Source organism: Chinchilla lanigera, unplaced genomic scaffold (assembly GCF_000276665.1).
Source record: "Chinchilla lanigera isolate Chin_1 unplaced genomic scaffold, ChiLan1.0 scaffold00041, whole genome shotgun sequence".
NCBI classification, from domain to species: domain Eukaryota; kingdom Metazoa; phylum Chordata; class Mammalia; order Rodentia; family Chinchillidae; genus Chinchilla; species Chinchilla lanigera.
In genome coordinates this window covers 4,268,564-4,281,493 of record NW_004955442.1, presented here as the reverse complement: position 1 = coordinate 4,281,493, position 12,930 = coordinate 4,268,564, and the positions used below count along the sequence as shown (strand labels likewise).

Sequence of the window (12,930 nt, the reverse complement as noted above, 5' to 3'; positions counted from 1 at the left end):
ACATGCTCTCCCCCAGCTGTGTGTCCTCATGACCTTGTGGCCCACTTGTCCGGCCTCTGCCTATGAACTAAATGCCAGTCCTCAGTACTCTACCTAAAATCTTCCTACCTGCTAAGTCCCCCCTATTATTATGTTATCCTTCTTTTATTCTTTAAAAGAAAAAAAAAAAAAAAATCTTCCTACCATTCCTCATGCATGTTGCAGATGCTATGAGCCAGTCCCCATGTCTGTCAATGACAACCACGCCTGGCTCCTACTTCTCTCCTAGAGTGACTACTTTGCCAATAGACATACTTCCTGGTTGTCCCAAAGATACCTATCAAAGGCAAAATGCAATACCTTTTTCCACTAAGGGGAATAGTCCCACCACAGTGCCCTAATGATCCCACACATACCGAACAGGCCATACTGGCACAATGTCTTAGGAAGAGAAGGGAGGTAGAGGCTGCCTCAGGCCATCTCCCATCTGCTCCTGGGAGGCTGTCCAGAGACATTTCCTTATGGCCTCCAGATTCTGAGTTCCAAGCAGATTTGAGGCTTCATCCTCCAACACCCCGCCCCCCACAGACCTGCAGAATATAAAAGCACTGAACTGCAATCTAGAATTAGCTCCTCAGTAATGGGGTAGGTACCCCATTATCAATCTGGCCCCTTTTGTTTCAGTGTTATTGTCCTTTTTGGTGTGGGGACAAGGAGCACAGGCAGCTGGCTTGTTTGGCTAATGTTCCTTTCTCCATATAGATACTAAGTTATCTAAATCTGAAAGTGGATCATTGTACCTTTACTGGTGGAGTCATCAGGATTGGTCCAGCCTTACATATGTATATGCTTGACACCTACCACCCTCAACCCGCTCCTAATCACCCCAACTCGTGTCTACCACCAGTATCACTCAGCCCAGCCCATCTACCTGAACTGACTACAATCTACCTGGCTGCCCAATTTCTGGCTGGCGCATCTTCCTTCTTCCTTTCTCTTTCACCACACACACCCGCACACAAATTTCACTCATTCTACTTTCCAAATTTCTACAGTCAGTCTATACTACTAATCCTCCCATCCTGGTCATCCAGCCAGATTACTTCACAGCTCAACCAGTCTTACTCACTCCAATCTACTCTTCACACAACAGCCAGGGTGATGTCAAGTTTGACAAGGCACAGATGACCACATCGTCCTGATCAGTCAGATTATACATTCTGAATTATGCGGCACTAGACATGGTAACATTAGTTAACGGGCAGTAAAGCTCGGCACCATACGCCTGAATGATCATCAAGAATAAGCTCCTTTGTTGTTGTTGTGGCAGGACTGGGTATCAAATCCTGAGCCTGGCACTTTAGGCAAGCACCCTACTGCTGAGCTACCCTTCAAGTCCCAAGAATACTTTCTTTGAAACAGCGTCACTGAAGTGGGGACTGGCCAACCAGATGTCAGGTTCACTTTGTTGGCTATTTCTGTTTAAGTTTAACCTTCCCTTTCTTAGTCCACTTTTCCACCAATTCATTTTTTCCATGGTAGAAAACTATTCACTAAATTGAATCCAACATATGATTTAGAAATGCACAGAAAGGAGTTGATTATGCTGCCACTTCTAACCCAAGACACACAGCCTATTACCTGTTCTTTAGCCTGTTTCTGTTGCTCTCTTCTTTTGCGTTCTTCTTCATCCACTTTGCTGATAACTATGTATCGCTCCTTCTAAAAGACAAAGCAGATAAACAGTTTTCTGGAAGCAACTTGACTCAAGAGTCAGAATTCTATTACCATTAAAAATGATCATTTTTAATCAGGCATGGTGGCACATGCCTGCAATCCCAGCACATGCGTGGCTGAGGCAGGAGGATGGCTGGGAGTTCAAGGCTAGCTTGGGTTACATAGTGAGTTCAAGGTCAGCCTGAACTACATGGGCCAAGTCCAACAGAAAATGTTTTAAGATACCACTAATGTCGAGATGACGCACTGCAATCAAAATCCTGTCTCTGTGTTTCCAAGGTATTTCCCCATGGTTTATTAATTTTAACTCACAGATACAAGTTAAAAATATCAACACATTGTGAGAAGAAGGTATGTGATTCTCATTCTCTCTTCTCTCTCTCTCTCTCTCTCTCTCTCTCTCCGCCCCCCAACAACACTGGGGATTAACCCAGGGCCTTCACATCAAGATACATCCCCAGCTCATTTTTTAATTTTTTATTTTGAAACAGGATCTCATTTAGTTGGTTAAGTTGCCATGGTTAAGCTTGTATCCTCCTGCCTCAGCCTCTTATAGAACAGGGATCACAGGTATCCACTGCCATGCCTGGCTATGAATTTTTAAATAAACAGTTTTGAAGTAAAATCTCTATATCATATTTTGTGGACATGAGATAAAAAACCTGAATTTTCTTCTGGTTATATTCCTTCTTTCTCATATATTGCACTTTGTAGCCATTAAACATACCACAAAGCTTTTTGTGTTAAAGTCTGAGGCTTATCTTCTAACATAACTGTTTTTAAGTTATATAAGCTCTAATTTGATACATGACTTCAGAGAAATAACCAAATTAAAAAATTCTATAATTCTGCAAAAGGAACCCAGCCCCTGCCACCATCACCACTCACTGTTCCCTCAGTGCACTGTGGGAATACATGGCAGCAGCTACACTCAAGACGCACACTCTAAAGCTTCACTTCCCTGCCAATACAACAGGAAGCCACATTGTTCCTGGGTAGCATTACAGTTTTCTCCCATAGTAAGAACATGAATTTATATTTGTATACTTTCAAGTTTGTAAAGCATTTATCCACTGGATCACCACAAAAAAGTGGTGAGATAGTACAGATATCATCATCTTGCTCCACCCCAAGGTACACATGAGGAAGATGAGGTTTAGAGAGGTTAAATGACCTTCACAGGCGGTAGCCAAGGTGTAAACTCTGATTTTCAATACATCACTGTATCACTGTATGTTTAATGTTAGCTCTGAACAATTCCTGGGATTACCTTTTCAGTTTCTAAAGTCTCAATGTGAATGCCTTTGGGATACCTAAAAAAAAAGGAAAACATGTTATCAATAGATGAGTCAATGAAAGGTGAAGCCCAAAGTATTTTAAATGCAACTATATAGCTATAAACTAAATAAGTGTTAAAAATATGAAATAGAGCTGGGCATAGTGGCATAAACCTATAGTCATAGCACTCGGGATGCTGAGGCAAAAGGATCTCTGTGAGTTTGAGGCCAGCCTGGGCTACATTAGTGAGCTCAAGGCCAGCCTGAACTACAAAAGCAAGAACATTCCTCAAGGCTAGGCATGGTGGCGCATGCCTGTAACCCCAGCACTCGGAAGCTGAGGCAGGAGGATTGTTGCAAGTTCGAGACCAGCCTGGGCTACAAAGTGAGCTCAAGGCCAGCCTGAACTGCATAATGAGACCCTGTCTCAAAAAGACAAAAAAAAAAAAAAAGGGGGGGGGCCTTCCTCAAAACAAAACAAAAGGCATAAACAAAAAAATACGAAACAGGCTGGGGATATAGTTCAGTGGTACGCCTAGCACCCATAAGGTCCTGTGTTCAATACCTAGTAACTCAAAAAAAAAGAAAACATTACCATTATGGTGAACACTTACAATAAGCCTATTTTATAACATCCAGCTGTGAAATATTTCTCAACTCTTGTTCTTAACTGCAAAGGAATGTATTAATTTCAAATTACTTTTTTTAGGGCTTAAGCATTTCCTAAAATGTACTGTAGCTTTTTAAAAGTTTTATTTATGCTCAGCATGCCTGTAATCCTAGTACTCAGGAGGCTGAGGCATGCTTGCTATAAGTCTAAGGCCAGCCTGAACTACACAGCAAGACCCTGTCTCAAAAAACCAAAAAATATATAAATGTTTACTAGTACATGTTTGCAGTACATAATGATTACATTCACTGTGTAGAGTTGGTACAAGTACATCTTAATTCTTAATTCTCAAGTACATTCCCTTCCCCACACCCTCCACCCCGTTCCTCCATCTCTTGGTCCCGTTCCCATTTGCAAAGAGATGTATTATTGCATCTCTTAATACAGCCAATCTACTGCCACACAGTCAAATCTTGCTCACAAATATAACAATGCCAATTTCTTAACTGAAGCTCTGAAGGTCTGTTTAGGTTGCACAGGGCATATGAAGAAAAAAATCGAAGGTAACTAGCTCAGCTATTTGACTTGGAAGTTTCTACCAGCCAAGGAGAGGGCTCTGAGCACCTACAGAGTAAGGTGTAAGGACAACATGACAAGAAAGTAGCCTGGGCAAACCAGACAATGCACATCACCAGCAGGTTCTAATAGAAGAAGATGCAACCCAAAGTCAAATGCAGATGCTTATCTGTCTGTTGTTCAATGTTTTGGGGTTTTTGTTTTGTTTTATTTTTATGGTACTCAGGACTGAACCCATGGTTTGCATATGCTTGGCAAGCACTCTACTACTGAGCTACATCCCCAATCTTTCATTTCACTTATACTTTGAGATACGAGCTAAGTTGCCCAGGGTAGGCTCAAACTTACCAGAGCTACGTTTACATGCCAAGTAGCACCATGACACCCTGCCCTATGTTCAACTTCTGAGTTGAGAGTCAAATGAAACCCAGGGAAACATCCCAAGAAAAAAAAAAAACATGCACAGAATCTTGGGTATTACTTCAGATTTACAGATGTCATGAAACCAATCATAGTCCAAACCAAAGTTAAGAACCCCTATTTTAGAAAAAGAACACAAACGAAAACACAAAATAATCGAGCTTAATGGATGAGGTCAGAAAGATAATTAACCAATATTTCAATATGCTTTCAAGTACTTATCAAGAAGCAATAACAAAGAAAATAAATTAAGTGGGTATTCAACTTCAGAAACTAGGGAGAGCTTGTTATGGTCAAATTACAAAGAACTGCAAAATTTCAAAAAGAAAATGATAGCTAAGAGATCATATTTAGTCCCTAAGTCCTGGGTCCCTCACAGAGCTTTCACATACAACACAAATACTTACTTCCAGCTCAAAGTTTGATAAATTAATTTTCTTTGAAATCTACAAAAACAAAAGAAAAAGCATTCATTTGGGGCCATTAAAAGTAAACTATATCATATTGTCTCCTTGGTGTAGGAACCTGACTCGGTAAAACTCAAAACACACAATAGATGATAGGAAAGGGAAAGAAATTGCTCAAAGGAAGGAACAACTGGAATGAGGGAAAGAAGAAAAAGAAAGGAAGGCAAACTATAAATATATATATGAATAGCTGTATATATGATAACTGTATTGCTGATGTCTGATGGTGTATTGAAATGAACAGTTAATGGTTACAGTTTTTTATGTTCTGATCAATTGTGCATGCTTGTGTCTGGCGGTCTGCACAACTGATTTGAAGGCATATAAAATGGAATTACAATGGTGAACTCCTACCATCTTGTGTAGTGAATCTCTGTAATATCTCTACTGTTTTATCGAAGAATTATTTTCTTATTCCCTATAATGGTTTGAGCAATCTTTCATTCTTACATCGGGTAATCTGAGCAATGTATTGAGGATAGTGATATGTAATATAACAACCACTGTTGATTCGTATTATTTTGTCTTGCGACTCTGTATCACTTTGAATGTTCTTGCTTTGATTTATTTATGTTTGTGCTACTGGTATGCTGCTACTGTTCTATTTCTTTGCTTGCTTGCTTCTCATTTACTACTCTCTTTAAAATTAAAAAAAAAAGTAAACTAGCTGATCAAACACTGTTTGGGAAAGATTTAACTTTAAAAAGTCTTCTTTAGAACACACATGGAATATGCAAACAAAACTAGGTAGGACTTTTGAGGTGGAAGGATTCCTGATCTCTTGTCTTTATCAAAAATGTTCTTAATATTATTATTTTGCAAAAAAAAATATTATTTTGCTTTTACAAAAGAGGTGGAATTTCTTTATCTAATCAAAATATTACTTCCTGTAGCTATATGCAGATAGTTTAAAGTAAACAGATGCATAACACAACTTGTGAAACTTGTCACAAATGGAAAGATGTTAAAAGTATGAGTTTTTGAAATGCTGATTTTTTTTTAATGGCAGAAAGAAGTTAACAGTTCAGAAGGGGCTGGAGATCTAGCTCAGTGGCACACTGCCTGCCTATTAAGTGCAAGGTCCTGAGTTCAATTCCCAATACAAAAAAAAAAGTTCAGGAGTAGCCTGACAGTGAATCTTTCTTTTCTGAAGGCTTCATGTGTTAAACAGTCCTGCAGACCAAGGTAATTATGTTACTCTTAGGGACAACTTAAAGTCAAAACTGCATAACAATTTAAAAAAAACAAAATTCCCTCTCTAGGGACAGGACAAAACATTCATTCAGTGTCTCAATATACAATTGTCCTTACTGTGTTAATACTAAAGTTAGTGCATAAATCTTGGGAACATATGTATACTAGGAAGACTATTTATAAAGATGTTTTAAAAGACCAAATGCATGAAATCCCAGAAACCATCTATGTTTAAAAAAAAAAAAAAAAAAAAACACGTGAAAATGTGCAGGACAACTAACCCAGTACACGGCTCTAAATCCAAGGTCTTGTTTTCTTCACTTTGTAATAAATCTTCTATTTTCTCTCTAAAGAATTAGAATAAGATCACAACCATGAGTACTTGAAGGAATGAAATTACCAACTAACAAAATAATCATACTCAAAGCAGTCTGAATATAAGAACATACGTGTGTGTGTGTGTGTGTGTGTGTGTGTGTGTATGTGTGTGAGATACATATTTTGTGTCTGTCTGTTTTTTAGTGCTGGGTATTGAACCCACAGCTTTCTCACTGAGTACTATGTCTAGCTCTTTTTTGTTATTCATTGTGAGAAAGAGTTTCACTAAGCTGCTAACCTGCCCAGACTGGGTTCAAACTTGGAATCTTCTTCCTGTCTCAGCCTCCCGCAGTGCTGGCATTACAGGCAGGCACCACCATGCCCAGCAAGGACATATATTTCTTATGTATGTAGTTCTTACTTCTGTACATGTAGAACAGTACAACTCTACCCAAGTGTGTTAGAACTTTTTGGTTCAAAAAATAAAAGATTTTGGTTATAGGATTTAGATGGGATTATTGTTGCCATTAATGAATTAGTGACAACTTCTCAAAGATACATCTATTCCAGTGATTTAACTTTTACTTTTCTAGTAAAACAATTATACTGGTTACTAAACTAAGCAAGACTAGTACTGCTCCAGTGGTACATTTGCTTATCACTGTAAGACCAAAAACCTTACATACTGCAACCTGGGGAGGGTCTGATCCACTGGACACATCTGTGAAGTCTACCTACAGAAGTCTCCTGCCTAGTGACACGGAGCAAATCCAGTATGGTACACATGACTACAATTTGCTGTGGCTGCACAGATTCAGATATGCTACACTTAGATCCTGCTATTCACACCTCATCTACCGGTGTACTCTGTGTGCGGCACAGGCATGAGATACAGACATCAATCTGGCCCCAATGCACATTTCGTTTCACTTTAGAAACTTACACTACTTGGTCAATAAACTTCTTCTGATCCTCAGGAACTGTCACAGGACATTTTGAAGTGTTAGGAGACACATACGCCAGAACTCCTGCACCATTGGCCTGAGAACGTTTTTCATCATACTGCTCTCTCAACTGTCTTTCTTCTTCCTGATTTAAATACGGAATTCCTACATGTAATTTTAAAAAGAATGCATTAGCAGAAGTTAGTTTCACATAAAAAAAATTTTTAAACAAACTGAACAACGTAATACTCAGAAAAAATATACTCATCCACATTTCAGAAAATCAATAGAGAAAGCAAGTGGTTTTGTAATGTGTCTGTTCATTCTTTTTCTTTCAGCTAATACATACTTGGCACTTATGCTGCGCCAAGCATTGTATGAGGCACTGGCAGCTGTGGTGAACAGCAGACACATCCTGCTCTGCAGTCAGGAGAACTACTTCTGACTAGATGATCAGAAAAAGCTACTGTCAGTGAAATCCTGAAAAACGAGAGCCAGGGCAGTACACAAGCATAAATGCACAGAAAGTGGAAATGGCTTAGACCATTACAAAAGCAGCAAAAAAGCTGCTGTGACCAGAACACAGTGAATAAAAGGGAAATGGTATGACACCAGGTTGGAGAGTGAATGGGGCAAGAGTATTAGATCCCTACGGGTTCTGGTAGGAAATTTGTTTTTTCTAAGAGCACTGGGACTCCATGAGAAGATTTTAAGGAAGATAAGAACATTATCTGATTCATGTTTTAAAACTCATGCTGACTGCTATGGGAGTAGACATAGGGAGACCAGTTAGGAACAACTGTCCAGGCAAGAGATGACAGCTCTGATCAGAGATCAGCGAACTTTTTCCTAAAGGGACAGACAGAAACTTTTACTGTTGCTTATGAGGATCTCCGTCCCAGTGCTCAATCCTGCACAGAAGCAGCCATGCACAATATGTGCAGGCATGGTTGTGATCCAGTAAGACTTTTTGACAAGACAGAAAGAAAGGGGCAAGCTGTTGTTTGTGATCCTGGCTTAGAACATGGAGATGACAGAGTAGAAGAAGAAAGTGATTTCCAAATAGGAGAGACACAACTTCCTGATATACTGGCGGCAAGGCATAAAGAGAAAGACCAAATCGAGAATGACAATTATCTGGTTTAAGAAATTGAGAAGGAGGAAGACAACAGGGGGGAAGATAGGCATTGGTGAACCCCATGGGGTGGAAATGAAGAAGTTACCATCTGACATATTAAATTATCCAAGGGTATATGTGAATTACAGCCCAAGAGACGTGTTGTGATATAAATTTACTTATCACAATATGTGTGTTGTTAAAAACCATGGGACATTAACGAACTTTCTGAATGGCAGAATGAGAAAAACACCATTTGACAACAATACTGTGTTTAAAGCAAGAATCACCAATGGATGCTAAAAGTAAATGGCAAAAAAAGTGATCCAAGTTCACAACACCATAACAATGTGACCAACTGACATCATGTCATCTAACACAATGCACTGAGGATGCACACTTACTCCTGTGCTGTTCCTGCTGAAAATTAATAAATGCATTTGAACAGATCTGAAGAAACACCAGGCAAGTCCACACAAAGGAGCATTCTACAAAATGACCTTTACTATTCAAAATTTTGAAGGTATTTTATGAAATAGGAAGAAAACGTTCAAATGGGAAGGGGAACTAGGTAGGAAGGGGAAGAAGAAGGGAAATGAAAAAAAATGAGAAAAGAAGGAAAAATGGAAACAAAGCTTTTTTAAATAAAGAGGGGATATAGCTGGGTGTGGTGGCGCACATTTGTAATCCCAGCACTCGGGAGGCTGAGGCAGGAAGATTGTTGCAAGTTGGACACCAGCCTGAGCTACAAAGTGAGCTCAAGGCCAACCTGAGCTGCATAGCAAGACCCTCTCTCAAAAAGACAAAAATAAAAACAAATAAGGAGGGGAAGAGGGGTTGAAGGGAGGGTAGCGGAATAGGAAAAAAGAATCAAGTTTTATCATGTACAGATGCAAGCTCCCTATGATGAATATGATCATTATATATACCTAAAAATGTATCAATAAACTTAATTAATAAAAAAAAAATTTTTTTTAAAAAGACAGACTGAGAAGTGGTTCTGGAATTAAAATAGTAGAGAGGGTCAGGGTATAACTTAGTGGTAGAATGACTACCTAGCATGAGCCCCAGTACCATAAGTATGTACATAAATAATTTAATAATAAAAATAATAAAGCCATGAAAGTATGAGACCAACTAGGGAACATAAAAATTAGAAGCTGGTGAGATAAGTAAGAGCCAATCAGGAGGAGCCAAGAGTGAGTCAGAAAAAAAAAAAAGAATGAAGAATGCTCACCAGGCGTGGTGGCACAAGCCTGTGATCCCAACGTTCTGGGAGGCTGACGCAGAAGGTTCACAAGTTCCAGAACTTTGCAAGACTACCTCAAAATTTTAAAAAGTAAAGAAGGGCTGAGAGGTAGCTCAGTGCAAAGGCTCTGGGCTCCATCTCTAGTACTAAGACAAACAAATGAACAGCACTAAAGTCAGGAGGAGAAAAAAAAAAGTCAGGAGGAGAGCGCTGGATACAAGAGGCAAGAGGAAGTGATCAACAGGGTCGAATTCTGCTGAAAGGAAAAGTGAGATGGGGACAAAGAGGGACCCACTGCATTTGAAATCACAGCAGGCCCTGGAGCAGGCGGCCAGCAGAGCGTGCATGGAGAACTGCAGAAAGCCACCCAGCTGGCATGGAGTGAAGAAACTGAAGAAAGGCCTGGAGATGTAGCCACACAGTACAGAGCTTGCAAAGAGTGGATGAGGTTCTGGGTTCTATCCCCAGCACAGAGAGGAGGGGAAGAAGGAAAACAGAGAAAGTAGAAATAATAAAAACACCTCACCAGTCTAAAATGCTTTGCTCTGAGTGGAAACATTATGGAATAGAAAGGAAGTGAGATGTACAATAAGTGAAGGGTCTGGTTGTTATTTAGTTGGCTTAAGATGGCAATTACAATGCAATAGTTATAAAAATGCTTTTAAACATGATACAGTAGAAGCCAGGCATGATGGCACAGGACTGTAATCCCAGCACTTGGGAGGCTGAGGCAGAAGAACTGCTGTGAGTTACAGGCCAACCCAGACTACACAGCAAGATCCTGTCTCAAACAAACAAACAAACAAACAAAAAAACAAAATATGATGTAGTAATACGATGTATCATCTTCTTAACACATTAAATAATAGGAACTGGTGGCAGATGAAATAGCTGTGATAATTTTGAAGCACTGATAAATGTGGACGAATATTTAAAACATCTGCAGCAACTGAATGTCATGTGAAGACAGCTAGGGTTTCCAGTGGTGACCAAGCCCCAGATCTGCTAGCACTGTTGTGACTGTTGCCTTCATTCATAATGGAAGAAACTGCAAAACTTCAGCTCAAGGTTGGAGAAAATATAGACACAAATGTTTTCCCCTCCAAAACCACAGACTGGAATTCTATCTTAGGGGTGGGAGAAGGAAGGGCATCCGAAAACTACATTAAAAAATCTCTGTACTTATATTTATAAAGGGTGATGGTAACGACACATAGAAAAAGAAAATAGTAATTTAGGAGTGAGAGGGGCAAACTGGAGGTGACAGTGGCTGACAAGGAGACAGACCAGCTTGGACTGGTGCAGTGATTCTTCCTCCACGGTAAGAAGGGCAGGTAAAAATTGCTGGGTTCAGACTCAGGATGGACTAGTGGATTTGGTGGTGAGAAAGAAAGCAGTGCTTCACCGAGGGCTCCAATTTTTATCAGAAAGACATGGACATGAGCTGCGGTGGGAAGTCAAGGAAAGAGATGACAGAAAAACAGAGGTCTTAAAGAGAATTAGAAAGGGAATTTATACGTCAGGAAAGCAGGATTTTTAAACAAAGCTGAGTGCTTATTTGCAGCTTGTGCCCATGGATGCAGAATGATGAACTGACCTAGGCATGTCCTACTTTCAGCAATATTCAGATGTTCAGAAACAGAAAAGGTGGTTGGTCAGGTGCAAACAAGCCAGGACTTTCAAGTACAGTGGAAAGGGAGAGAAGCAAGGGAATGATGTGTGTGGATAAGGAAAGTCAAGGTAGAAGAGGGCACGGTGTAGTGAGAAAACAGGAGGTGCGAAGACTGAAGCAGGAGTCAGTAGAGGTGGATGAGAAGTGGTGCTCTGGGACGCAGGGACCCCAGAGGTGGTAAACAAGAGCTGCTGCTGACCCCTTCCCGCCATGCTGCAAGGATGGAAGGACCAAAGGTAAAGAGAAACAAAGACTGCTGACCACCACTCAAGAAACAGGAGAGGGTGTTTGCTGGTCATCCTTGTGGATGCTGAGGTCACCCAGAGCCAGGAGTGAAGAGAAGGATAATGAACCAGAGCCACTGTTACTGTATGTGGTGCCTAGAAGTCAGCAGGAGAGAGTGACAGAGCTGGTGACACAGCCCAGGGAAGAATGGTGGCTCCTGAAGAAGGGAAAATCCAGGTGCCCTGACCCTGGCACACAGAAACAGTAACACTGTACCTTCCATGGCCTGGCCAGAGACAGAAAGGATAATGGCAAAACCACCTGCCTTACAGAGGGATGCAGGGGGGACAGCAGAAGAGTTAGCAGGCTCCCTTCCGGACAAGGAAGTCAGAAGACTGTTGGAAGATGAAATTTACCAGCCGGAATGGCAAGACATGATGAACAGGAAACAAGGATCTAGGTCAGATTGAGAGAACGTCAAGAGCACGTGGGGATAGGTCTTGATGATCATTGGTGCCCTCTTGATTTTTGATTCTGTTGCAACCAAAATATTCCAAGGTCTTAACTACAAAACAGAGAACAAGGCATACTCCAACGAGGCTGTTTCTCTTTTTTTATAAAAATAAAACCAGCAGGCTGGAAACTATACAATCATCTGAATACTGATTACAGTAATTCCTTCCAAAGATGTTTGGGCTGGGGGTGTGGTTCAGTGGTGCAGCATTTGCCTAGCAGATGCAAGAACCTGGGTTCCATCCCAGCACAAAAGAAAAGAAAGAAAAACTACTTGAAAACAAAGTTGGGTTTGGTGGTACAAACCTATAATCTCATAATCTCAGTTACAAAGAGGGCTGAAGCAAGAGGATCGTGTGTGGCCAGCCTGGGAACCTAGTGAACCTGCCTCAAAAAATAGAAAGGACTGAGGATTAGCTCAGTGGAAGAGGGCTCCTGAGTTTGATGCCCATTACTACAAAAAGAAGAAGAGAGAGAAGCTGGGTATGGTGTTGTACACCTGTAATCTCAGCACTCAGGAAGGTGAGGCAGGAGAATCACTGTGAGTTCCAGCCAGGGCTACAAAGTCGGTTCAAAACCAGCCTGAACTGCACAGTGAGATCCTGTCTCAAAAATACAAAAGAAAAAGGAGA

General features: G+C 40.5%; 1 protein-coding gene across 4 annotated transcripts in view; it reads right to left on the bottom strand.

Moving 5' to 3' along the window:
* Parn (poly(A)-specific ribonuclease) overlaps nucleotides 1-12,930 on the bottom strand; it is a 165,358-nt gene that overhangs the window by 139,590 nt on the left and 12,838 nt on the right. For all 4 annotated transcript variants that reach the window (XM_013517837.1, XM_005391140.2, XM_005391134.2 and 1 more), the window contains 5 exons: nucleotides 7,522-7,687; nucleotides 6,542-6,607; nucleotides 5,007-5,045; nucleotides 2,987-3,029; nucleotides 1,621-1,701 (listed from right to left, as the gene is read on the bottom strand). In XM_013517837.1, the coding sequence (XP_013373291.1) occupies nucleotides 1,621-1,701; nucleotides 2,987-3,029; nucleotides 5,007-5,045; nucleotides 6,542-6,607; nucleotides 7,522-7,687 (395 nt within the window). The remainder of the gene's footprint in view (nucleotides 1-1,620; nucleotides 1,702-2,986; nucleotides 3,030-5,006; nucleotides 5,046-6,541; nucleotides 6,608-7,521; nucleotides 7,688-12,930) is intronic.